At 44.0% G+C, this 26,003-nt stretch overlaps 3 protein-coding genes across 8 annotated transcripts in view; 2 read left to right on the top strand and 1 right to left on the bottom strand.

Annotated features, from left to right (window-relative positions):
- The first annotated feature begins 98 nt into the window (after positions 1–98).
- On the top strand, positions 99–13,742 carry DAP3 (death associated protein 3). Of its 2 annotated transcripts, none has more exons than XM_082780954.1 (13): positions 99–205; positions 1,443–1,489; positions 6,497–6,619; positions 8,227–8,328; positions 9,569–9,677; positions 10,003–10,095; positions 10,643–10,773; positions 11,155–11,235; positions 11,635–11,793; positions 12,252–12,311; positions 13,017–13,106; positions 13,370–13,487; positions 13,590–13,742. In XM_082780954.1, exons 2-13 carry the CDS (start codon positions 1,448–1,450, stop codon positions 13,673–13,675), a joined length of 1,194 nt encoding a protein of 397 aa, XP_082637080.1. In that variant the 5' UTR covers positions 99–205; positions 1,443–1,447; the 3' UTR covers positions 13,676–13,742. The 2 variants fall into 2 exon arrangements, with proteins under 2 accessions (XP_082637080.1, XP_082637081.1); XM_082780955.1 differs by lacking the exon at positions 99–205 and adding an exon at positions 224–508.
- MSTO1 (misato mitochondrial distribution and morphology regulator 1) lies at positions 13,713–18,314 on the top strand. Of its 2 annotated transcripts, none has more exons than XM_082780952.1 (14): positions 13,713–13,859; positions 13,940–14,048; positions 14,126–14,180; positions 14,249–14,324; positions 14,814–14,862; positions 15,190–15,328; positions 15,459–15,576; positions 15,671–15,805; positions 15,911–16,063; positions 16,767–16,898; positions 17,095–17,279; positions 17,509–17,607; positions 17,689–17,807; positions 18,063–18,314. In XM_082780952.1, exons 1-14 carry the CDS (start codon positions 13,782–13,784, stop codon positions 18,299–18,301), a joined length of 1,686 nt encoding a protein of 561 aa, XP_082637078.1. In that variant the 5' UTR covers positions 13,713–13,781; the 3' UTR covers positions 18,302–18,314. The 2 variants fall into 2 exon arrangements, with proteins under 2 accessions (XP_082637078.1, XP_082637077.1); XM_082780951.1 differs by having other exon boundaries at positions 17,506–17,607.
- A 646-nt stretch (positions 18,315–18,960) lies between these two features.
- Positions 18,961–26,003, bottom strand: part of LOC309888562 (GON-4-like protein) — a 29,283-nt gene continuing 22,240 nt past the window's right edge. The window contains exons 23-32 of one of the 4 annotated variants that reach the window (XM_082780947.1): positions 25,531–25,728; positions 25,057–25,107; positions 24,821–24,964; positions 24,198–24,341; positions 23,780–23,899; positions 23,383–23,496; positions 22,690–22,897; positions 21,305–22,097; positions 20,690–20,792; positions 18,968–19,132 (exon numbers count right to left, since the gene is read on the bottom strand). In XM_082780947.1, the coding sequence (XP_082637073.1) occupies positions 18,983–19,132; positions 20,690–20,792; positions 21,305–22,097; positions 22,690–22,897; positions 23,383–23,496; positions 23,780–23,899; positions 24,198–24,341; positions 24,821–24,964; positions 25,057–25,107; positions 25,531–25,728 (2,025 nt within the window). In that variant the 3' untranslated portion in view covers positions 18,968–18,982. Of the gene's footprint in view, positions 19,133–20,689; positions 20,793–21,304; positions 22,098–22,689; positions 22,898–23,382; positions 23,497–23,779; positions 23,900–24,197; positions 24,342–24,820; positions 24,965–25,056; positions 25,108–25,530; positions 25,729–26,003 lie in introns of those variants that run through there. The other 3 variants (XM_082780949.1, XM_082780948.1, XM_082780950.1) reach the window with 3 other exon arrangements.

Below are 26,003 nucleotides of genomic sequence, written 5' to 3'. Positions count from 1 at the left end.
CCGGCCCCGCCCCTCCCCGCGCCCGGCCCCGCCCCCGCGGCCACACCCCGGCGGAGGCCCCGCCCCCGGCTCCCCGCCCGGCTTGGGGGGGGGGTGGGGCCGGGCCGGGCCGAGCCCGCCCCGCGCCGCGTTTGGGCCTCGCGGGGAGCCGTAGCGGGCGCGCGTGGGCCGCGGCCTGGTCCGGCCGTGGAGCCTGGCGCCTGAGGTGAGTGCGGGGGGGGGCAGTTTTCATCTCCTCTTTCCCCAAAGCTGCCCTCTGAGGGCGAGGCGAGCTCTCCAGAGGAGCCCTCACAACGCGCGCAGTGGCTCCGGGGCTCTGTCAGGTGGCTCGGATGCCCCAAAGGAGCCGCAGCGAGCGCACCTTGCGGCCCTTGGGTTTTACGAGGTGTGTGTGAGGCAGCGCGCCTTCACCCTGCGCTTCGTCACTGGCACAGCCGGGGCTGCAAACAGCCGGGAGCCGTTCCCCTGACGGGATTTCTCCTCCCCTGCCCGCCGCAAGCGCAGCAAGGTAAAGTGACCCGAAGTCTCTGTGGGCTGGTGGCTTCCCGCGTTCCCGAAGCAGAAAATCTGGAGCTTGTTGTCCAAAGATGCGTTGTGCCATAGGTGAAAGAGTGCAAAGCGTCCTGACAAAACTCCTGTCCTTCGGTGGGAGGGTATTTTCTCATCCCATGTGCTCACAGCTTTAAACATTGTTCTGTGCAGTCCAACCCGCTTGGATGTGCGTAGCATCAGCATTGCAGGTAACCACGGATCCCACAAAGACAGCTCTTCCTCCTGAGGAATTACGGAGTAATTATCTTGCTCTGACTGTACCGTGTGTCTTACCACAACCAAGAACTCTTACAGCATCTCGTTTGGGTATTGTCATTCTCTTCTAAGAAAGTGGATGGAGAAGACCTTGAATGCAAACGGAGTTGACTTAACTGATTTACTTACTTTTGTGCCTCCATTGCGTCACAGTTGCTTTTTTTTTCCCTCTTGTTGTAACCAAAGATGTCTGAGCAGTAGATACTCATATGTGGTTATGCTGAAGCTGAAAGCATAGGAGCATTTTCAATCTCTGCCTTATTCCAGTTTCTTCGAAATATTTGCTGTGTAGCCCTTGCTGTTACATTTCTAACAGCTGCAGTTGAAATAAATGCCCATCCTCAGGAAAAGGATCTGTCTTCCTCATGAGAAAAATGAAAGATCTTTACTTATCAAATAACTTGCTTGTTTTTCTCCCCAAATGCTTTTCCAAAACGGCAACATAACTAACAGAATATTTTTTCAGTTAGGCACGTTATGCTGACTAATAGTCAGCTGTATTGCTGTAGAACATTCTGAGAGCTTGTGTGAATTATTTGTGTGCTTGGACTTTAACCTCTGTGGGCAGGAGTGATTCTGCCCCAGGCTAAGATACATTAATCAAAACAATGGAAAATTCACTTCTGTCTCTGCAGGAAAAATGCTGAGGAGTCTGAAGGGGTTTGTCTTCCATCCTCTGAAGGTAAGTCTTGTGGCAGCATGGTGCTGCTTCCAGGACTTCAGCTGTCCTGTGACCTAGAACAGCAGTCTACAACTATAAAAAGTGATGTCTCTTATAAACTGATTGTGCAAGCTCCCGTTACGGAGAGAGACCACTGAGTGTGTCATACCTACATTTCTCTCCATTCCTGTAAACATGTGGGACAGCAAGTGTGTGAGTGAGTCTGGGCAGTTGGCTCCAGTGAGATGCTTGTTAAATGACTGAGTCTAGCATCCTGAAATGTCCAGAATGCTGAAGAGTCTGTATCTTTGATACAAGCGTATCCCAGAAAACAGAGTACCTACTTGCTCTGCACTGCTGGAAAATACAAAGGAAGAAGACCTTTCTTGATGCAGAACCAATCTTTCACAAAGGCTGTGTTGCTGGTGGGAAGATAAGCTTCCCAAAGATGGCTTAGTGCTTCAGGTGGGTGTAGGAATATTAGCTCTGTCACAACACTGCAGCAGCACTATGTTATTAGTAAAGCTTCCTTATATTATACGCAGCATAATGAATTAATGTTGCATATCTGAAGTGACTTCCTAAAGCTAAGAATTTCAATTGTTTAGTTTTCTGTTGTCTTTGAAATGTTTTTTTTTCATTAGTACATAGTGATTATGCACCCATTGAAGAGGAAGACTGTTGAAGTCCTTGCTTCTGGAGACAAGATCCTGGCTGTTACAGTGTGGGGTTTATCATGGCAGCCTGTATGAAATCAGCAGTCTTCTAGAGACTTATATGTAGCATCATGTAGGAACAGCTCCACCTTATGGCACATGACTTTATGATTAATCTCCGTGTACCACGTGATAGTTTGCTGCCATTTCAGGGATCTGAGTTAAACTACTATCCTTTCGCAGATGGAAACTTACTATAAAGTCCACTCTATGTTGTTTGGATAAGCTGTGTTAAAAGATGACACAACAATGTGAGAGCTTTGCATGCACGCTAAGATTTACTATGCAGACCTACAGCGAACCAGAAAGGTGTATGCATGTGTCTGTGTCATTCTGTGTAAAGTGAGGGGATCGGTGTTAAGCACTGTCTTCTGTTCAGGAGAAGGGACCGAGTGACATCTTGCTTGCTACTCTAGAAAGTCAGAATATATAATGCATTAAAAGTGATATTTTAGGTCATTCAGAGGTACTCTTCTGTAGCTTTGTTTTATCCAGATGTGCCTATGCCTAAGGCCAACAAGGCAAGCATCCTGGTGGGGGTCTGTTATAGACCACCAAACCAGGATGAGGAGATGGATGAGGAGTTCTACAAGCAGCTGGCAGACGTTGCAAAATCATCAGCTCTTGACCTTGTGGGGGACTTCAACTTCCCAGACATATCCTGGACATGCAATACAGCTCAGAGGAAGCAGTCTAGGAGGTTTCTGGAGAGACTGGTGGGAGATGTGGTGGTTGGAAGCTGTCTTGGGCAGAGCGACCGTGAAATGGTAGAGTTCTCTGTTCTTGGTGAAGCCAGGAAGGGGACCAGTAAAACCGCTGTATTGGACTTCCAGAGGGCTGACTTTGAGCTGTTCAGGACACTGGTTGGCAGAGTCCCTTGGGAGGCGGTTCTGAAGGGCAGAGGAGTCCAGGAAGGCTGGGCACTCTTCAAGAAGGAAATCTTAATGGCACAGGAGCGGTCTGTCCCCATGTGCCCAAAGACGAGCTGGCATGGAAGAAGACCGGCCTGGCTGAACAGAGAATTGTGGCTTGAGCTTCGGAGAAAAAAGAGGGTTTATAATCTTTGGAAAAGAGGGCGGGCCACTCAGGAGGACTATAAGGATGTTGCGAGGCTGTGCAGGGACAAAACTAGAAAGGCCAAAGCTCATCTGGAGCTCAATCTGGCTACTGCCGTTAAAGACAACAGAAAATGTTTTTACAAATACATCAGCGCAAAATGGAGGACTAAGGAGAATCTCCATCCTTTACTGGATGCGAGGGGAAACTTAGTTACAGAAGATGAGGAAAAGGCTGAGGCGCTTAATGCCTTCTCAGCCTCAGTCTTTAGTGGCAAATCCAGTTGTTCTCTGGATACCCGGTACCCCGAGCTGGTGGGAGGGGATGGGGGGCAGAATGTGGCCCTCACTATCCATGAGGAAATGGTTGGTGACCTGCTACGGCACTTGGATGTACACAACTTGATGGGGCCAGATGGGATCCACCCGAGGATGCTGAGAGAACTGGCAGAGGAGCTGGCCAAGCCGCTTTCCATCATTTATCAACAGTCCTGGCTATCGGGGGAGGTCCCAGTGGACTGGCGGCTAGCAAACGTGATGCGCATCTACAAGAAGGGCCAGAGGGTAGACCCGGGGAACTGTAGGGCAACGATGCTAGTGAGGGGTTTGGATATCAAGTCTCATGAGGAGCAGCTGAGGGAGCTGGGGTTGTTCAGCCTGGAGAAGAGGAGGCTCAGGGGCGACCTTATCGCTCTCTATAGGTACATTAAAGGAGGCTGTAGTGAGGTGGGGGTTGGTCTATTCTCCCACATGCCCGGTGACAGGACGAGGGGGAACGGGCTAAAGTTGTGCCAGGGGACTTTTAGGTTGGATGTTAGGAAGAACTTCTTTACTGAAAGGGTTGTTAGGCATTGGAACGGGCTGCCCAGGGAAGTGGTGGAGTCACCATCCCTGGAGGTCTTTAAAAGATGTTTAGATGTAGAGCTTAGTGATATAGTTTAGTGGCAGACTTGTTAGTGTTAGGTCAAAGGATGGACTCGGTGATCTTGCAGGTCTCTTCCGACTTTGATAATTCTGTGATTCTATGCATGAATTTTGTAAACACAGTAATTCACAAAATGCAAATTTGTATCTCTCAAATACAGGGTAACTGTTAGTAGAGTGGAATTCTTTTACTCTAGGACCTTACCTTGGTTTGGTAGCACTTCGAAGACTTAGGAAGGATTTCATGTCTGCATGTACTTAGAAGCTGCTTCTACAGCCCAGCATGATCTCAAGTCCACATTGGAAAAGTTCCAAACCTCTGGAAGGCTACGTAGTGATTATGAGGAAGATGTCATGCTAAGGGGCAGACCAGTGATATTCTAACACAGTATCTTTCCAGGACTTTGTAATGTAAAGATGGGGTCTGTTCTGCTGATAAAAAATAGAAATTCTGCATATCTGGCTGTGAGAACAGAGAACTGGATTTCATTACAAAGTCCATCTCATGCTTGCGTGCTGTCTTACCGTGCTGCCTCCTACTCCTTTCGTAGGACTTCCTAATAATGGGCTTTTGTACCACAGAGAATCCAACTTCTGATCTTGTGAGGTTGCATTTTTCAAAAGTGTTCTTGGTAATACTGGTTGGATTAAGCATCGTTCAACTGAATTCTTGAGCTATATCTAGATGCATATAAAAACTGAACATAGAGCATGAAGTTAATGCTAGTTTAATTTTCATTCTGTGTAACACAGGTGAGGGACAAGGCTTTGTGTGGTACTGCAGGTAGAAGATGCCCAGAGTGCAGTAACCTTATCTTTTCTCTTAAATGAGCAGAACACACGGCCTGGAGATATCCACTTGTGATTTGAGGAGGCGAGAGCATAAAATGCTCAAAGAAAATGAGAGAGCCTGAACTTCTAGACTAAGAATGACCTAGGGGTGAAATGTTCTGGGTGAATAGGTGACAATAGTTGCACGTTGTACTTATTCATGTATTAAATTAGCATCTTAGTGTCTTGCTCCAGGCTGTAAATTAAGTCACTTAAAATAGTCAAATAAGGTATCCTAATTGATCATTTGAATTTAAGGAGGAAAAGAACACCGTGGGAACAAGAGAAGATGGTATTAAAATGTGATGATAAAAATCAATATTTATTGTTCTTCCATATTTACACCGACGCTGTTCATTATAGAGGTACACAGCATTGAGTACAAGACTGTTAACTCCTTCCTTTCCCCCCCTATTTTTTTTTTTAATAATGTGCTGAAATGCTGAATGAAGAGTCCATTGTGTATTTAATGGGGGATGTGGGGTAATCCGACATCACACTTTCTTCTGAGCCCTTGTGGCTCTCAGATGACCCCCTGAGGAAAACTTGGATGACAGCAGAATTGCATCATGCTGCGTGGAACTGAAACAGCTGTTCCTGTCTCTAAGCTTGAGTTTACGACTCCTCTCATCTATGCACACAGACAAAATAGGAAAATACTTGCTCTGTTTATACTTGGGGCCTGCAACTGTTCCAGTCAGTAATATGGAGGGTAATTTCAGTTTTGGTCGCTTTGGTCTCAGCCGCTGGAATATAAGCATTTTTTAATCATTGATGAATCTATTTTTTTCATATTTTCTTGCACTATAACATAATAAAATGCTTGTCCTTTCACTGCTCACTTTCTTACCTGTTCTGGCTAGGCTTTATGGGCATGCTTCAGGAGCCTGTCTATGGAGAAAAGAATTAATCAGCTTAGCTGGCTGTTTCAGTTTCTCAGCCACATCTATTATAATGAAAGAGTCTGTATGCAGGGACACAGTTAGGAAAATCAGTGCAGGGAATGTAATTATAAATATCAAATAGTGGGCAGTGCTGTGCTAATCCCTCAATAATTGAGGTGATTATGGATTACCAGGCAGCTTGAATTTTCAAGGTAGTAGCTACTGTTCATCAGTGTAGGCAGAAACATTACGGGAACTTCCCAGCAATAAGGCCCTAATGGCTGTACGTGTGCTCTTAAGCAACCTCAAAGGGGATAACTCATTTTGGTGCAGGATTTGTCCCTTTAGATGACCTAAGTGAACAGATACAGTTTAGAAGCAGGCATCTAAATATGAAACACGGTTTTAAAGTGCTTGTTCTTTTCATGATGAGTTTACACTCTAATCGTGAGTTCCTCTTCTGATTGCAGAGACTTTTGCTTTGTGTTGCGTGGTACCTAGAGCCTATCACAATGTGCATGCAGTGGGTGCTCAAAACAAATTCCTGTCTGGTTTTCACTGCTACCAGTCTTCGACTGCTGAGAAGTTGGTTGTCTGATTGCGTTTTTCTTTCCGTAGTTGGACCATGGATATGCTCTCCATACAGCAGCCAAAGATTGCTTAAGTTCTGTCCTCAGCCAGGATGTCCAAATCCCAGCAGAACGACCAAGAGCAGTTTTCTATACCAACGAGACTGACCCGGTGAGTAACTGCCAGGATTGTTATTGTCAAACAGCAGGTGTGTACATCCCAACAGTGTGTGGATGCGACGGAGCCAGGAGTGCTTGCTGGGACTGGGTTCTGGTAAACATCAGAGAAGGCAGCACAGAAACCTAGTAACAGGCATCTAGACCATGATGCCCAGCCCAAAGGAAAACAGGCAATGGCTGTGCAGTTTAAAACAAGGCAGGGCTGGTCCTGTCTCAAAGCTCCTAGGAAGAAGTATTGATTCCTTCTCTATAGTTGCGTAGACGAAATAGACTGTATATTGCAGAGCCTCAGATGTGGCTTAGCTTGTCATCAGACACCATTAATTTCAACTCCAAGGTTATCCTTCCCTGACTAACCTCCCCCAATTGCCTGTGGAGGGGGATAAAAAATACACCCCAGATGACTTCAGCACAGGATAGCTCTCCAGCCTTACACTCTTCATCTTGAGCACAAAATGAAGTGGGATAAAGGAATGGAATAAGCCTTTGAGATGCTTTTCTGCTGCCTCTGTAATTGGAGTCTTTCAATACTGATTCCTCTGGGGTCTCTATGGAAACAGCAGCATGCAGATGATCTTGCTCATGTGGTCGGAGTGTCTCTATAGATCGCACAGGAGAGTCCAGATGGCAAGAATTGTCTCCACTGTCCTGTACCTACAATTTATGTTGCCAGGCAACTGGCTTTGGCATTCTGGCTTCACGTGCTGATGTTTGGCGACATCCACCATTGCTTACTAATTTATCAGCTCAGCATTCCTCAGACTTGCTGTATTGCAGATTGCGTGTTGCAGCGGATCAGCTCCGCTGGCTTGCTTCATCAGCAAACCTGATAGTTCTAAGTGCAATCATACTTGTGCACAGTAAAGACCCATTAAAAATGGATTAAGAAGGCCAGCCGAAAACTAAATTTTTAATAAGACTTAGTATTTATATACCTTTCCATTAGCAAAACTCAAAGTGACTAAACATGATGATAAAGATACTGACCCACTTTGCAGGTGTAGGAGCTGAAGAGTGAACAAATTTGCCTAAAGTTATGCAGCGGGTCAGTGATGAAAATGAGAATAAAAATGATCTCTGGAGTACTGCCCGTCTGTTCTAGTCCATAGATAACGCTGCCATGCAAAAACACAGCTGCTGCTAGTCTGTGTCAAATGGAGATGCACACTCCTTAATCAAGTAACAGATACTTAGTGAAATTATCTAGTTACGGACCTAAAGTACACTTGAATCTAGCAGACAACTCTGAGGGCAATCACATTACTGTTCAGGTATTGCGGTGGTCAGAAGTAGAAGCAGACTAATAACAGATTTCATAAATTCATAAAGCACAGGGCTGCTGGTGCCCATGAAACACAATGGCTCATATACAAGTTGAAGCAATCTGCTTATTGCCTGGTAGGATATACTTTAGACTCTTCCTAAGCATCTGCCAGTAATTTTCTGATACTATTTCTGCCTTGCTTTAATATTCAAGTTCTTCTGACTCTCTGTAAACATCTACTTGTTTTGGTTGAGCATTCCCTCCCAAGCCGTCTGGGTGCAGAAAAGAGGTATCAGGCTATCTGGAGCCTTACAGTTTGCATTTTACCTTCCCAGGCCAACCACACAGAACACCACGAGGGTCGCCACTATAGCATTCCTCTTGAGGAGGTGAAAGCTGTTTTTCCACATGGACTGCCCTACCGTTTCCAGCAGCAGGTACTTTTGTCTTAAAGTAGATTTGTAGGGAGTGGACTGGTACTAGGGAAGAACTGATCCATCAACTACCATGCTTTTCTGTTGGAATAAGACAGAGTGGTAGGTGTGCTGATTATTCAGCTGAAAAAAAATATGCAAGAGTGCAATTATTCCTGGTCCTCAGCAGCATTTTCTACATCTCAAAGATACAAGTCAGTCTAACCAAAACAGTGGCAGAAGGACACATGGATTCTACCTTAGGCAACATTCCTTCCAATGTTTTCCACCTATAACTTTTGAATACGTAATGAATTACAGAAATATTTTTCCACAATTACGTTTCTGTACGAAATAGGGTAGCTCAGGAAATAATCTTATCAGCAACAGACATCTTGCTGATCGATTTCTGTTGTGAGACTGATCATGCCATGACTGGATCAGGCTTTGTAAACACATAACATAGACCAACTGACTTTAGGAACAGATTTCTTATCCAACTTAGCAATTCTAGGTGGTCAGATTTTGATTCATTGACACTATTGAAGCACTATGCTTTTAGTCTCGCACTCACTAGCTTTCTTACACTCAGCATTTTCCCAATTCAGACTGTAGTTGGAACCTCCTAATTTCTCAATGTGCCTGTTGCTAGGCTTAAGATAACACAGAAGGGAGAGTGTGTCTACTACTACAGCTTGGTAGCTTGCAATATTCAAGTCTTGGGTCTGTAAGAAACATTTTTAATATTACAGAAAAGATGGGAAGTGAAAAGATATCATTATTTAACATCTTAGATGCTTGGCTTTTTGATAACAAGCTTGATGAAGTATTACAGCTATTTATCCAAGGCTTGGTAATACTGAGAAATACAAAAGTATTGTTTAGGTTTTATATTTGAAAGTAGTTGGCAGTTTTTTCAGCCTGAGATTACAGAAGAACCTTAGTGTAAATTGCTGTATTTCTGGTAAAATCACCTCTTTACAAATTTGTTCTAGTCTGGGAGATTGAGAGACCGGAGTGCAGACTGGTTATAACTATCATAGAAGTTTGATGTGGAACTTAGAATGGCCCTTACGAATATATTAGAGATGATTGTATAGAGTAACACCAAAAATGTCATGATGAACCAAGGCATAATGGAGTTTTCCTTCAGCTGTAACCATCTGGGAAGGGCCCTTGACAGTGTCAGAGATGGAGTCGTGCTAGGAACAGCTGTTGTGTGCTGGCATGTGGCTTCTTATTCATGTTCTGTTCCTTTTTCCAGGTGAAGACCTTCAATGAAGCCTGCCTGATGGTGCGAAAACCAGCTTTAGAACTTCTCACTTACCTGAAAAATTCCAACTTTGCCCACCCAGCTGTCAGATACGTGATCTGTATCTTTTATCACTTACTAGATAGTAGAATACAAGTTAAACACAAGCAGGTGAGATTACACACATGATGAGATCACACACATTTGATTACTGCTGAGTACCGTGGTTTAGTCTTCAGGGGGTGGTTCTGTCATGCCTGTTGTCAGCAAAAACTCCTCTGAGGAGTTCCTGAAGCTTGTCTGTGGCACAAATAAATGTGTGCAAGTCTGACTTAAGGTCCATAAACAGTGGTATCAGCACAGCTGAGGGAATGGCTATCAATTAACAGTCAACTAATGCTTGGTAGTGTTTTGTTGGAGACTTTCCTTGACGGACTGTGTTGGAGATGGTCAGAGAGGAACAGGGAAAACCATGACCCTGTGCCATGTGGTTCACTACTGCGCGAGGCAAGGCTGGCTGGTGCTGCACATCCCAGATGGTAAGACCACTGATGCTGTCTGTAACTACATCAAATACACTTGCCTATCTGGAATATGCTGCTTCAAGAGAAAGCTTCAGGGTAGGCCAGTGCAAATTATCTTTGTTTTTCTGCAGTGGAGAAGATTTACTAAGCACACAAAAAAAAAAACACCAACAAAATAAAGTGGAACACAATGTGGCATTCATCTATAAGAAGGGTCCTAAGGAGGACCTGGGGAACTACAGGCCTGTCATCCTGACCTTGGTGGCAGGAAAGGTGGTAGAATGGGTAATTTTGAATGGAATCACGCCATGTGCAAGACAAGTAGGGTATCAGGCCCAGTCAGCATGCATTCATGAAAGGCAAGTCTTGCCTGAGCAACCTCATCTCCTTCTACGACAAGGTGATCCACCTGGTGCATGAAGGAAGGGCTTTTGATGTAGTCTACCTAGACTTCAGCATATTCTTTCTATGTAGCAGAATAAGGATAAGAGAGAGAGACCCATCCACCCAACTTATACAATTATTGTGACTAAAAATGGCAACTGTTTTATTTTGCTTACAGCTCATCTCTGGGTGAAAAACTGCAAGGAGCTTATGCAGTCTTCCTATAAAAAGGAGCGACTTGATCAGCCTTTGCAAGCATCTTCCTGGCTCAAGAACTTCAAAACCTCAAATGAGCACTTTCTAAAAGAGGTTTGTAGAGTCGTCTTGGTTAGTAGCTAAGAACTATCCACAGGATCGTATCTCAGGAACTACATGTGCGTGTTGGTCTTCCAGACTTTGAAGATCTGGACATGAAATCTAGACTTGCATATTTTTGAGAAGTGCTTCATGTATTAATGCACGCGCTCATATTGCATACAAACCCTACCCATCACTAGAATGCAATTTTTTGTAGAAAAAGAAGTACTCCCCCTCTAAATCCCCCTCTGGGGATGGCTATTTGAGCTGAAATCTTTTCACAGATTCTGCTTTAGACATTAACTCCAGAAAAGAAGCAGGAATCTTGCCATCCAGAGCTGCGAAGCTACCTCTGTGCTCCCTCATTCCTGATTTAATTCTTCTCTTACACAGATAAAAACACAACAAAAATATGTGTGGGGCAAACGAGAAAGTACGGAGCAGGGCAGACCACTGGGTGAAGTGGTAGAACAGGTAAGGAGTAACAACTGTTTCTGGCTTTGATTTGCCTTTTATTAGAAAATTCCATCATTGCATTTGTAAAACAATACTGCTTCTAAAAAACCTTACAAACAACATTCTAGGAAGCAGAAGGCATTTTCCTTTCAACAAGGTCTCCATAAAAACCATAATGGAATTTGCGATGGATCTCTAACGGGATATGTAAACCCAACTTGGGTAGAAGCAAAAATTAGAACTTCAAAGTTCCTACATTGTTTACTATGAGACAAGGTTGCTCCTTTGAAAGGAAAGAACAGACTTGACTGTTGTTACATCTTCCTTACTGCTTAGAAAGGACAGATAGTGCCCAGAGTTGCCAACATCATCTATTGATGAGAACAACCTGAGTTATGTTTCTTTTCCTACTCTAAGGGTTTAGCCCGAGTGAGGAGTGCCAGCGATGCTGTAGGGGTGGTGCTGAAAGAGATAAAGCAGCAATGTCATCTTGGTTCGTTTAGAGTTCTTGTGGCAGTGGACGGAGTCAACGCGCTCTGGGGAAGGACTACGTTAAAAAAAGAAGACAAAAGCCCTGTAAGAAGTGATTTGCTCTGATGAAATTTCTGTGTATATATCTGTACTGCAAGGGAGGGTGTATTGTTTGAAGTTCAATAGTAATCCCTACTGTAGAGCTTGTTATACGTAGTAAGGTACACATTTGGCTTGTCACCTATAGTAAAATGCAGGTTTGGCTTTGCTAGCTCAGAGGGACCTGCAGAATACATGTTCTTTACGCATTTTTTGCTGAAGAAAGTTCTCTCAATAAGAAGAAGGGATGTATATGTAGTGTTTTGGTAGGAAAGGTTTGGGCACTTCTCTGTAACATTACTAGGGCTGAATAGTGCTAAGTAAAAGCTAAGGAAAAAAATGCACCTAAATGATGCACCCAAAAGATATTTCCACTCTATTTTAAAGTGGGGGGAGAAGAATTTATTTCTTGGATGAAAACTACTGGCAAAAAAAAAAAAGTCATACCAGACAATTTTCATCAGGTTTCTCCAGAGGAGCTGACATTAGTGTACAACCTAAGGAAGATGATGATGAATAACTGGGTGAGTCTTGTTCTTTACCTTTGGCTGCCTTATTTGCAGCAAAGTTACATGCTGGTACGTGTAAAGCTGCAAACTAACATTGTGCTATTCCTTCAGTGAAGGGAAGCATAAGCACAATGTGACTGTTTAGGGTTAGTATCTCATCGTTTCTGACATCAGCTAGCAGCAGATGTGTGTGCCAGAGTATAAGAACAGCTTAAATATGTAATGATGCTTTTCTTGAATGCCAAACTCCAGTTTGGCTCACACTTTCCTGAGGTAGCAGTTTTTAAAAATTCTTAATGACATTTTGTTTTATGATTTTGTTGAACTAATGAGAACTTTTAGTTTCTAGAAACAGTTAAACTTCTTGCTTTAGGAGGTTAATTCCTTCTGCTGCTTTTTCAATCCCCTGCTTTTTAATCTCTCAGGTAGTCTTCAGATTTAAATGTGTACAGAAAAATTCTTTTAAAAGTCTCTTAGATGTTTCAGATGTCATTCTTACTCATAAATGGCATTCATGTTTCAGTGCTAACACTTAAACACTAGCTCTCTTTCCTGTGCGGCACCTATACTTGGAGCATTATATTGGGTCTATTACACAGAAGTTTGTAATTGAAGTAACTGAGAACAGGGAAGAAAGGACCTCACTTGTTTAGAATCTGTAACTATTTCACAAATGCAAAGTTTGCAGGTAAAATGTGCTGCAATCTACATCTCTTTTAGAATGGAGGTGCTATTGTGACAACACTTAGCCAGACTGGCTCTCTGTTCAAACCAAGTTCTGCATATTTGCCCCATGAGTTACTGGGAAAGGTGAGTCATGTATTTTTGTTTTTCCCTTTCTTTCACATTAGGAAACAAATAAAATCCTTGTTTTGGAACTGTATGTAGGTCCAAAAATTGCAGGCTTTCTTTAATCATCTTCAGATCATACGCATCGTTAGTTTCCTTTGCTTAATTCTGTGTGAGCTCGCACCTTCTTGCAGACAGCTCCAACAACGCCACGAAGCTGTGCCTGTGTGCTGCCTGTCAGCAGCCTTCCTCTCAGCAGTCACAGGCTTTCCCTTCCCTTCCAGGAAGGATTCGACGCTCTGGATCCTTTTGTCCCTGTCCTAGTTCCCAACTACAGCCAGCGGGAATTTGAGAGCTGCTACCACTACTACCTCCATCGCAAATGGCTTCAGCACGAGCAAGGTGGGGCCTGAACCGGCCGAGGGCCGGGCAGAGGCGGGCCGGGGGGTGGCGGCCGCGGAGCCGCATCCTCAGCGCCCTTTCTCGTCCCTCTCTGTCTTGCAGCGCGCACGGAGGCCGGCAAGGAGGAGCTGCGCTTCCTGAGCGGCTCCAACCCGCAGCAGCTGGAGCGCCTGGCGGGGCCGCTGTAGCGCCGTTAAATAAAGGGCGGAGCCGGAGCCGCGGCCGGTGTCGGTGTCGGTGTCGGGGGGGGGGCCGCTCCGTGACGCGCCTCCGCTTCCGCAGCCCGGCGAGGCGATGGCGGCGGGGGAGGCGGTGACGCTGCAGCTGGGGCCCTACGCGGGCTGCGTGGGCTCCCACTGGTGGGGGCTGCAGGTGGGCGGCGGGAGGAGGCCGGGGGGCACCGGGGGGGCCCGGGCGGGAGCCCGGCGCTCACTCGCTCGCCCCCCCCGCAGGCCGCGGCGCCCCCGGGCCCCGCCGAGCTCGGCGCCGGGACCCTGCTGCGGGCCTCGGGCGGGCGTGAGGAGAGCCGCACGCCGCGCCTCATCGCGCTGGAGCTGAAAGGTAGCGCCGGGAGGGACGGAGGAGGGAGGCCGGGGCGCGGCGGGGCCACCCCGCTCCCCGCTGCTCCCCTCTTGCAGGCGGCGTGGGCTCGCTGGGGCGCGGCGCCGTCTGCCCGGAGGCTCCGGCGGCCTGGTGAGTAGCGGCGGGGGGGAGGCCGCCGAGGGGCTGCCGGCAGCCGCCGCCGCTTTGCGTTGTTGCAGGCGCGGGGACGTGGCGAGCTACGTGGAGCAGCCGCCGGCCGGAGGCGCCTCGCCGCGGGACCGCGGGCAGCGGATGGTGAGGGAGGGAGGGAGAAGCGGGGCCGGAGGTGGGGGCTGCGCCGGGGGCCTCGCCTCGGTTTCCCCGGGCGCAGCGCGGCGCCTGCGGGCCCCGTCCGAGCGGCTGGGTGGCGCGCGGAGATCCCCGCGATCTCGCGGGGCTCCCCCGCTCGCTGGGTACCCGTGCCGGGCTCCGTCACCCGCCCGGCCGGGCCGTGCTTCCCGGTACACCGGCAGAGCCTCGGCACGACGCGGAGGTTCTGCTGGACGCCGCTGGCAGGAGCCTGCCGCTCGCCGCACCTCCGGGTATCGCTGGATGGACGTGGATGGGATGCTCCGGAGCCGCCTCCTTGTGGCTGAGCAGCCCCAGCTCTCAGCTTCTCCTCCCCACGGAGGGGCTACAGCCCTGTCCGCGGGCTGGTGTCCGCACGTCGGGCTCTCTCCAGTATGTCCACGAAAAGAAGAGGCAAAGCATCGCGTAATTGCCTTCCCTGGGGTTTTTCTTTAGGGAGATGCTTCTTCTGATGGAAAGAGCAGCTCCGGCACTTCTCTTCAAGGTGTGCACGTGCTTTTTGTGTGTTATATTTTTGTGCTACCTGATATGTACAATCCTGATGGTTTTGGTTTCCTTGCTGAAGATCAAAGAATTGTGGAAAGGTAGAGCAGCCCCCGTGACTGCAGACTGATGGTAGACGGTTTGTGAACTAATGCAAGGGCACAAGAGGAAAAGTTACATGATAGCATTTCTTTGTTTACAGAAGTAAACAGGTTGAGCAACTGTACCATACAATTTCAGGGGAAGCTTTTTTCCCCATTTGCCTTTCCTATCAGGGGCATATTCAGAGTGGAAAAGATGTTGGCTCTTCATACTGCTCTCTTTCCAGATGCAACTTCTGCCCCTGCACAGCTCGATGTTTCCTGGGATGTTTGCTCAGGCAGCAGCATGCAGGTCTGGTCCGATTACCTCAATGTGCAGCTGCATCCCCGGAGCATCTACGTCATCCAGCAGTACAATCACAACGGGTATGTCTTAGCAGAAGGCTAAAAAGCAACAGCCATTTAGTTCAGAATTTGTTATCCAGAACAGGATCTTAATTTTGGCTTCAGGTGAATATTAAGACAGAGTAGAATAAGAGCTTTTTCTATTTTTTAGGGAGTCTGGTCGTCTAGAAGCCTTTGGACAAGGTGAAAGGCTCCTGCAAGAACAAGGCTGCGTAGAGGAGCTGGAAGATCGGTTGCACTTCTATGTCGAAGAGTGTGATTATCTGCAGGTTTGATAGCTCAGTCCACCCCACCCCACCCCTTTCTTTTTAAACAAATTTAAGATTAAACAGAAACTTATGTCATGTCTCTTGTTTTACACAGGGATTTCAAGTCCTCTGTGACCTACACAGTGGGTTCTCTGGAGTTGGTGCCAAGGTGACAGAATTGCTCTATGATGAGTATTCAGGAAAAGGAATCCTGACCTGGGGCTTGACTCCAGTCATGCATAACATGGGGGTAAGTAACTGGAAAAAAAAAACACAAACAAATTAAAAACAAGTAAAGCTATCATGCATCTCATTTGCATCTTTAAGAATACATTTGTTGGATTTTTCTCCCCAGGATTCTCAGAAGAATTTTTACAGGCTGATGAACACAGTCCTAGGAATTGTACACCTCTCCACTCACAGCTCGCTGTTTTGCCCAATGTCGCTCAATGGGAGTCTAGGACTCAAGCCACAACCTCCCATTACATTTCCGTACATTAACTATGATGTATGTACTGTGTAGCAGTTTACCTAAAAAAAATGCTTTCTTTAGTAGCTTACAGCGTTACGACTTGACGCTCAAAATATTTTCTGCAGCTACATATTTTAGTTGTGTATTTTATAATGGTGCTTGCCTAAGCAAAAAAGATTTTTTTCCTGTCAGTAGACCCAACTGCTGACTTACTATTCTTTTTTTTTTTTTTAACTTTTAAAAAGATTAACGAGTTTCTCTTTTTTGGATGCTTTTAGTTAGTATACCATTTTTAGTTGCTGCACTGAAAAAAATACTTTACTCACTTTTAATTGTCAGTCTGTTGCAGCTGAAACTAGATTTCTGAAGTATATTAAATACTTGCTAAGTCAATAGTCTGCTTGAGGTATGAACAATACTTCATTCCGTTACAGTTTAATCAACTGAACAGAACATGCTTTTAACAGTGTAGGTATTCTAGAGGTGCAGGGTATGCACCTCAAGCCCTGTCCAGGAACTAAAAATCTGCTGACAAGAAAACAAGTAACAGATCAGTTGTTAGCCAACAGCTGACGCTTACCCAAAATCTTAAATAATGGTTTAGTATATTGTTGTTGTTTTTTTTTTTTTTTTTAATGTATATAGGCTGTTGTTTAAATTAATTGCTTTTTGTATGTATTTTTAAGGAACAGAAGAGTTTAAACTTGTCCTGTAACAGTTCCATTTGTATCTTCCATAGGCGTCACTTAACTACCACAGCAGTGCAATTTTGGCAGCAGCACTTGATACCCTTACTGTTCCTTACCGACTCTGTTCCTCTCGGGGCTCTATGATGCACCTTGCTGAAACACTTAATTTCTCTGGGAGAAAGGTAAGGGCTTAGAGAACAGCACCCTTTAACTCTTTCAGCTCTACCTGAACTACTGCTGTAAACAAGAGCTGGTGTTATTCTACTTCATGTACATGCAGCAATGTAAGCACCTTCTTTATAGGACAGAGGCCTGTGTCAGAAGCATGGGGAGCGTATTACAGACCATGAGTTGTCACCCCCCCTCTCTAACTCACAGGTTGCAGCTGCGTGGGCTTCTGTTCCCTTTCCTGTTGTGTATGGCCACTCGCTTCCAGATGTTTTACATGCATATCAGCAGGACCTGCCCTGGAAGCTGCTGTCTTCATGTAGGGAGCAAAGTGTCAGCTGCTGTTTTGCTCAGTCTGTTGTGCTAAGAGGAATTAGCAAAGAAGGTCATACCAGGTAATCAAAGTTTGCACTACACTTTTCCTTTAGAACTCTGGCAACTTCTGACTGAAGTTCGTATAAAATTACTGCCTTTCCATTAGGAGTGTCAGTTGAATTAAGACAGGCTAGTGATACTATGCTGCTAGTTTAACAGCGAAACAACTAAAGAGCACTTAAGTCACCACCATCTTCATTCAAGTCCCCCCCTCCACCTGAAAAAAACATTTTTTTTTCTTTGTAGCAGCTGTCCAGGAAAGCAGCCTACTTCTCCACTCCATGCTTTTGAGACAGCTGAGCAAATTCTGCAGCAGTATTCACACACTGTGTTTCCTGGGGCATTCAGGTTGGTAAGTCTCATTAGGGAATACCAACTAGAAAGGGAAGACAGAGTTTTGTGTAACTTTATTCAGTTTCTTCTTTACAGCACATTCCACGTTCTTGAGCAGCCGTGTATGACCCGTCCTCCCTATCCCCGTTTTTTTTCTCCTCTGCTGACCAGACAAGGCTTCCTCCTGGACAAACCTTCCAGTTATTCTGCAGCAGGTAATGTGTAGTTAAAGTTGCTTTGTAACAGGAAAAAGGGGCAGTAGGGTCTAACAGAGCTAAAGTGGTTATTTTTTTTTTTTTTTCCTTAAAAAGCACTTCTGAGCTAGCAGGGCAAAAACTGAGTCAGAAGCATGTTTTTTACTATGCTTACTTCAAGTAATGATCCTCTTGATAAGCAGTTACTTTAAGTAGAATAGACTAGGGAAACACATTTTGATGGCTGTATATAAACAAAGATATTTTTCCCTGCAGCTGTTGAAAGTATCCCCGTATTAACATCCCTGCAGTCTTCATCTGTTCTGCACACACTCCTCTACAGCTTATACAAAGATGTACAGAAGCTGAATATTCGACGATGGGCCAGCTTTTTCTCTGCAGGAGTAGAACAGGCTGACTTCCACGAGGCTGTAGAGGCACTAAGAACTCTATCACAATGCTATGAGACAGGTTTTGGAGACGATAAATCTGAAGATGAAACAGATTCAGACTGACTCATCTTTATTACCGGAGATAGGGGAAGGAAGAATATTCTTCAAGATTGCTTTCAAAATAAAGGAAATGGTGCTTGAAGATGGCCCCTCTGCTCCTTCCTTTTAATTTCACCCTATTACAAAGGCTGGCAGAAGTTGTCCCCCTACTTGAAGTTGTCTTGTAAAGGAGGAAAGCTGCTTCTTCTGGTGGTGGTTGGTTCTTCTAAACTCTGCAAACTCATGTGCTTTGCATGTTAGATTAAGACCACACAATAAATACAATTTGAATTCTGTAACTTTCCCATGTACAATCAACACAAGGGAAAAAAATTACAAAAAAATCATGTGTTCCACATGAAAACAAACATCTTATGATACAGTATTTACACATTCTCTGCAAAGGTCTGATGGCTGAAGTCTTTGTGACAGGCAGAGGTCAGTGTCCACAAACATCAGTCCTGTCATTTTGTTTCTGAAGTACCCTGTATAGATTCTATATCTGAAGGATGTTAACACTTTCTTTGTTCCTTTAGTTTGATACAGGTGGAGAAGTGCTGCTTGTCAGAAGTTACCAAGAAAGTGAACCAAAAAAGGTGCCATATTAAGTACCTGCAAAAGCATTTTTTCCTTTATCCATAGCACCTGTCTAGCAGCAAACTGGCAAACAGCTCTCAGTCAGCAGCTTATCAAACCAGGAAACCCTTAGTCATCAGGTTCTTCTTCAGAAAGCAGCAGATCTTTATCTGACAATTGGTCTGCATTACTAGTACTAGTTGCATCCTCCTCATCTTCAGAACTCCCGTCACAGGATGTATGAAACAGCTTCATCAGTTCTCTGAACCTGTGGGATACCTGAAAACCAAGGGAAATTCAAGATGACTAGTGGCCTGAACAGTGATGTGAAATAGAAGTTTCATATTAGGAAGTTCAGGGTTATGTTCTACACAAGATTCAACATAAAGGGAGAGAGAAATGGAAGTGCATAGGGTTGTTTTCTTTGGAAGACAGGTTCCCTGTATTTAAATAGAGGGCTGACAACCCAAGTATCATAATTGAAATACTTCTGGTACCAAATACAAGGCTAGAATACAATGGTAATGTAAAAAGGACCAAGACAGGTGTTTTTTTGGCTCCACTGCAAAATACCAGTTTGTTAGCCTTTTGGAAAAAGTCAGAATTTTCCAAACAAAATTTTCATGAATAGGGAAAGCTGGCAGGCACAGACAAGCACTTAACTCCAGACAGCAAAGCCTAAATACTTGGGGGAAAAAAGATGTAGCTAAACATCAGTTAATAAACAAGCAAACAATTGCAGTTAACTAAGACACAGCAATAAGGAACAAGTTTCAGGCGGATGAAGTAATAATCACCCTTCAAACTGGGTTAACTAAAATGGCTGTGAAGGAAGACAGCAGTATTACAGACCTTTCAGACAAACAAAATTATTGTCAACAGTACAAATGATTTTGGAATAATATAACACCACCACTTTCCACATGCTGTAGAAAGCCACATAACATTTGATCAAAATGCACTAGAAATGCAGGTATAATTGCATACTTCTTGGGGAAAAAAAAAAAAAAATACAACCCATATTTGATCTATAGTAGATTCTTAAATGTACATGGTGTTGGCTACCTGACAGAAAAGTTTGTAAGAGTCAGGAAAAAAAAAAAAAAAAGAACAGATAGCATACAGCAAACAGACACAAATCCTTGGCTAGATTAAAAAAAAAAAAAAAAAAAGGCAAAATTCAGGAATGGAAGCATTAGATATGACGACTGATTGACCTGTCTCCTGTGAGTAAAGTGGCTTAATGTGAAATCTCCAACTTAAATCCCTAAAAATGACACACTACTGAAAATAACAGCAGCACGATGGGGACAAACTACTTCATTCCCATACTTCTGCTGTTCTCCCTGAGCACAGAGTAGGGCCTACTACCAGACAAGACATCAGACCTGTTGTTTAAACTGACTGAGCAGTTCTTCATAAGGAAGCTGATCAATTAATAAAAACAAACCAAAAAAACTCTGTAAAGAGACTTGACTATCTTAACAGGCAATAGCTTCTTTCTCTTCGGTAGTCAGGTAAATTGGAAATTCAAAAAAAATGAAGTCTATGATGGTGCCAATCATTTAACAGGGTTATACTGTGTCACTGCATAGTCATTTCCTCTAAAACTTTGATCTTCATTAGCAGTCACTTCAGCAAATAATCATATAATTTGTCTGAAAAAAAGCCCATGACTGTGCAGTCAGGATTATTTTTCTCTGATGCATCAAATTTCAAATTGAAAATTAGGTCTGAGAGGCTATTACAATAGCCAACCCTTACATCTCCTTCCTTTCCACCCGCTTTTCCCTACTCACTCTAGCAAATGCAAGCATTTTCACACCAACCCCTTACCTCACTAGCGGTCTTGTTGCCCAATTTCTGTGAGATGGCATGGAAGGTTTCCAGATGGGCTCCTTTCTCCTGACAGGTGGTAAGGATGACTCTGTCAGCCTCCCTACAAGGCAGTACAATGGTTATGAAAGCAGCCAAAAATGAGCATTAACACACTTCAACCACTACAAACCTGAGAGGTTTGTTCCGAAGTACAGATCTAAAGATCAAACTTAAAAACTTAATAATGGAACAAGTCCAGCAGCCCTGTTCATTTACTACTACTACCACCACTCACAAGACACATCTCTAAGCAGAGTCACGTTTAGCCTGTTTGTATTTTTCTCATAAGCTTTTTGTGGGAAAATTTCTTTCCTAGCGTAGAGTATTACAATAATTACACTGCCACAAGCAGGCTATACTTCTGATCAGACCAAGATTGCAGTTATGATGGACTGTGGTTAGAGGAAACAAGGCAAGAATATTCAAAGAAGGGAAGCTGCAGAAGACATTAGAAAATGGGAGAAAAAGATGAAAATAAAGAACTCTATAAATATTAAAACCAAACTTTGAATGCCAAACAAAGCCAAATACTGAATGCACTGAAGTTGTAAGGTGCAGTTAAGGCAGATATACCTGGTCCAGAGGACAACCTTCTCCCCGGTGGAGCTGACTTTGCTGTTCTTGGCACACACAGTTGCTTCTGTGACTCGTTGCTGTTGCTGCTCCTCTTCCTTCTGCCCCAGGGAGGCAGTAACCACTCTATACTCTAGCTCCTCAGAATGCTGATGCACCTGGAAGCAGTTGTTTGCATTTGACTTTAATCTGTTCTCAGGAAAACTTCCAATGCAGCTCGTATCATCTGCTTCCAAAACACAATTATTGGGGGACTGTGAGCAGCAGCTCTTACCCAGTGCTGGCTTTCTATCTGGTGTTATCCAGCCTTGCTTTGCTTCAGATTTTCCTTCCAGAAGCAAAGGTGGTCCTTCAAATTCTCTCGCGCTTAACTTTGAAGAGTGACCAAAGATGGCATACTTGTCTGCTGATTCAGAGTGAAGCCCTTCAGTCTGATACAAACTGTTTCCAGAAGAGGAACTAGGTCCTGTTAAACCTTTCATTGGAGCAGAATGAGAAGACAACAGCACATCTCTGCTCAACCCAAGGGAAGTATTTGCATTTCCTTGATGTTGTTGGTTTAGTCCGTCACTAACACTTCTTTCAGTGCAAGGGCTGCCTTTGGTTTCTTGAGGTAGGTTTTGAGTAGCTTTTTGTAGGTGTGTGCATCCAGGCCCAGTGATAAAAGAATGACTGTCTTTTGTGCTATTCACAACAGCACTGACACCTGCTTCTTGAACCTGATTATCAGGCAACGCTGCTTTTTCTGAAGATACATGTCTGCCACAGACAATTCCTCCTTCCAGGGGAGATCCTGGTAAGAAACCCATACAAGTTCAGACTAGCTGTTAGTAAGAAAAAAACTTCCAGAAGTTTAATTTACTTAAATAGATTTTTGGATTCTAGAGGATAATGCTGTAAATGAGAACACAGTTTGGGAGCAGCTTTGTAGTTCTAGCTGCAGTTTACACATCCTGTACTTCAAAGAACGCACTCTGCAATCAATTTTGTTCAGGCTTACTACAACCAGGTAAGGGGAAATGATGACCACATGAAAGAGCTTAAGTATGCAGCCCAGAACAAAATTATCTTATTTGGAGTTGTGCTAACGTGAAAACTAGCAAAAAAAAAAAAAAAAAAAAAGTATCATGGACAGGTAGTACTGGGGATAAGATTAATATGCTGGCAACAGAAGCTTAATTGTATCAGTAATTATAAAAACTGGAGAGTATTTCTCTAGTCAGGAAAGCTTTTTTCAATGCTCTGGATATATGCGTGTTTAAAGCATCTAGAGTGGATGAAGACAAGGGAAAAAATGAAAGAAATATTAGAAGTTATTATCTCAATGTGGGAACCAGTTTGGACAAAAATGATAGTAGCTGTCCACGCATGAGACTTTCACATACCTGATGTGAGAGAGTCCACTTTCCTAGATATGGTTTTTGTTCTACGCTGGACATCCTCTCCCTCATCTCTGCTTTCCAAGCTTTCTTCCGCAGGTTCCTTAGACATTCCAGAATCCTTTCCTTCAGGCTGAGGACTCGATTCTTGTTGAACAAGGGAAGCAGTCAGTTCTTGAGAATCTTTATTTTTATAAAACTTGTTCTCACACACCTGCAAACCAATATATAGGCATGTAATTATAGACACAGTGTACTGATCCAAACCTAACACCTCAGCCTTTCTTCCAAAGCATTACTTGACTCTAATTAAGCCTTCAATTTGGCAATATGTTTGCATTTAGGAAGCTGAATCTTTATTATTAGGAATAGGTAGAGTTCTCTCCATATAGTGGCCACACAAGAATCTTCCACCAAAAAAAAAATAATCTTATTTTTAACTCAAAGGAACGTCAAAATCGACACTATTTAGCATAGCAAGGAAGGGCAACAGAAAGCATGAAGGAGATAAGACGACAGAAGGCCGGGTAGGGCAGTCAAGGCTCCAAAGAAGACAACACTGTTGGTTATCTTTTATTTTCTTCCCCAACACATTACAGAGACAGGAGGTCCCAGGCTTAACAGATCATCACCAAAAAAACAGTGGGACTCTTGACAGAACTGTACTTACCACTCCAATGACTTGGCCTATCAACTAACCTTACTACTGCAATGGCTGCAGGTCCTCCTTTTGCTTTTCTTTAGCTTAAGGTCGATAGTCCCTTCATGGCAGGAACATGAACATTCCTTCATCCCATCTACCCACTCGACCTCCTGGAAACAGACAGACTCCAGCTGATAAATGTGCACAAAGATGACAGTCAGGGCAAGGTTAACCCCAAAGGGAGTCAGGAAGGGCTGGAGCAACACTCTGTGTGTACCCTGAGAGAACTAAAACAATTATACTGCTAGCAAGCAAAGCACAATGGAAACATTTCATTCCCTTTCTTAAAATCTTTACAGGCTGTTGTAATATCTCTATACAGACATTTATCCTCACAGACTTGTGTTTGCTTAGAGTCCAAATATGTGGACTAGTGAGATATCCCAGGCCCACCTTGTCATTGTTCTGGCCTCCGATCTCTTTACGTTTCTTATTTTTTGAGGCTGTGTGCATCTTGGGTGGTTCATCCTCTTCTTCTACATCTGGTAAAGACACCTCTTCAAACCCATCAAACTAAAAAAACAAAACAAAAATTGCTTATCGTGATAGCTCCTCACAAGAACAAATTTCATTTTCCCCATGAATTTCTGAGTATTGAGCTCAGTTCCAGTGCACCACCAGTTCAACTATGTTAGAAGAGTCAAAAATGCTGTAAAGACATTTGAGAAGTTTGTTCCAGTCCACCAACAGCTATCCCACCCTGCTATTTCAGTCACTCTGGAGATGCAGCCACAATTTGAGTCCTTCAAGTTGAAACATTTCTATTATCTCTGCTTTTATCTTTTCTGGTCTTGCAAAAAGATTCCTCCACCTCATATTCCTTCTCTTCTGTCCAGTTGATTTCCTCAAAATCTCCCATGCGGTTGGCCGAGGGACGTAAGTGATCAAAGAAAACTGAGAACTCATCCTGCAAGTGGTCATGTCCTTTCAACAGTTGCCACACTTGGGTCTTCAGCTGAAAGGAAGAAATCCAGAGAAAACAGGCATTTCATTCCATATCATCACATTCTTAGAAGGATTTCTTAGGGCAAGCAGAACATCAAGGCTTATTATAACTCCAACATGGAATTTTATACTTGCATTGTTACTACCTCATGAATATTTTGAGACCATTCTATATTCAGCTATCAAATTAGCAAAAAAAAATCCCTCCAAAATTCTAGGCAGACTCTGCAGAAGGCACTAAGCTAAAATGTCACTGGCAAGGTGAAAAAAATAAGGTGAAGATAGGAGAGAGGAGACTCAGGCAGGCCAGTTAATCGTAAAGCCTGATGAGGAGGGCAGCTTTGATTCTCTACCACACCCCATGGAGGGAGATCAGACTTGGTAAATGCTCATGGTCCCAAAGAGCAGTACATGGGAACAGTGAAGCAAGCTAGCATATTGTGTTCTGAGGACTTATGAGAGAAAGGAGGTACCTGGAACCCCCATTACCTCTGCAATCTCCTGCGGAAGGCAGTCCACACAACTCTGCAGAACTTTGATGATCTTTTGATGGTGGGCAGGATTTTCAGCAAAACAAATCTCCAGTTGCCTGAGGAACTTCCGGCTTTTTTCAAATGCTTGCTGCTCTTCAAACTGATAAAAAAAAAAAAAAAAAGATTCACTCCTCACATCTAAAAATGTATTTCCAAGTATCTCTAGTTGGCTTAAATGAACTATTACAATACCTCTCCTCTTTTGCTATTTGTTTTCCATTTGTACGGATACACACTGCAAAACTGGGAAGAGGTTGAAGATGAGAAATAAACAGCACTTTGTATATCAATACTTCCATAAGCTGTAAAATTTTACTTCAACCCCATGCACAAAAGACAAGAAAATTCAGAAGGAATGTAATGGGCGAAAGCCTGCATCTTAAGAAGTGGAAGGCAGATTTCTGAGACAGGGAACCATTCCACTTACTGCATGTTGCCTCTCTGCAGTCAGGTTCTGGGATGCAACTTGGAAAGGCTGATTCCGCACAGTCGTATTTGAGTTTTATAACAGACACTAGACTTTTCAATTCCAACTAATAAAACAGAAGGTAAGCAACTGATTTACCCTGTTTTTCCTTGCCCTAGGAAGATTTCCTCATTCTTTCATTCCCACAAGCATTGTCATTGTCTGCTTAAATTCTGGTCTGCTTCTTTCATTCTACTTACCAGTCCACACTCCAAAGCTTGTTCTGGTAAAAGGAAAGCAGCAAAATCTGTGAGCAACTGTGGCCAGTCATGCAACAGTTTCTGTAAAGTGAAATAGAGATCCACAGCTGTTCGCTTGTCCATGCTAATCTCAAACTCATAGATAACACGAAGGAAGTCTTCATACTTCCCAGGAACATGCTGCAATGCTTCACGCACCTGCAAAGAACAAGACCTTTATAGGACTGCCTAACATTCAGGAAGAAAATAAATTAATCTGGTAATCTCTGATCACTTGTCACCCAGCATTCATATAATGCTTCCAGTTCTGTTGGGCCAAGAAAATCTCTTCCTTAAAGATAAATGCAGATTGCTCATAAGACAGAAAAGAACCAAATTCAAGACCCAAGAAATTCTGAAATTAAAACTGACCCAGTGTTGTGGGCTGGCCCCAGGCAGCAGCTAAAGACCCCCACAGCCTCTCACTCACTCCC

Source organism: Aythya marila (assembly GCF_965140915.1).
Source record: "Aythya marila genome assembly, chromosome: 29".
Classification (NCBI taxonomy): domain Eukaryota; kingdom Metazoa; phylum Chordata; class Aves; order Anseriformes; family Anatidae; genus Aythya; species Aythya marila.
This window is presented reverse-complemented; position numbering and strand designations above follow the sequence as displayed.

Bases quoted from the DNA above. Each gene is read 5' to 3' on its own strand.
- MSTO1 (XM_082780951.1), top strand. From the start codon at position 13,782: ATGGCGGCGGGGGAGGCGGTGACGCTGCAGCTGGGGCCCTACGCGGGC. The intron at 15,329-15,458 runs GTATGTCTTAGC...TCTATTTTTTAG, and splicing joins CAGCAGTACAATCACAACGG to GGAGTCTGGTCGTCTAGAAG. The intron at 17,280-17,505 runs GTAATCAAAGTT...TTTTCTTTGTAG, and splicing joins AGCAAAGAAGGTCATACCAG to CAGCTGTCCAGGAAAGCAGC.
- DAP3 (XM_082780954.1), top strand. From the start codon at position 1,448: ATGCTGAGGAGTCTGAAGGGGTTTGTCTTCCATCCTCTGAAG. The intron at 11,794-12,251 runs GTAAGAAGTGAT...AATTTTCATCAG, and splicing joins AAAAAGAAGACAAAAGCCCT to GTTTCTCCAGAGGAGCTGAC. The intron at 13,488-13,589 runs GTGGGGCCTGAA...TCTGTCTTGCAG, and splicing joins ATGGCTTCAGCACGAGCAAG to CGCGCACGGAGGCCGGCAAG.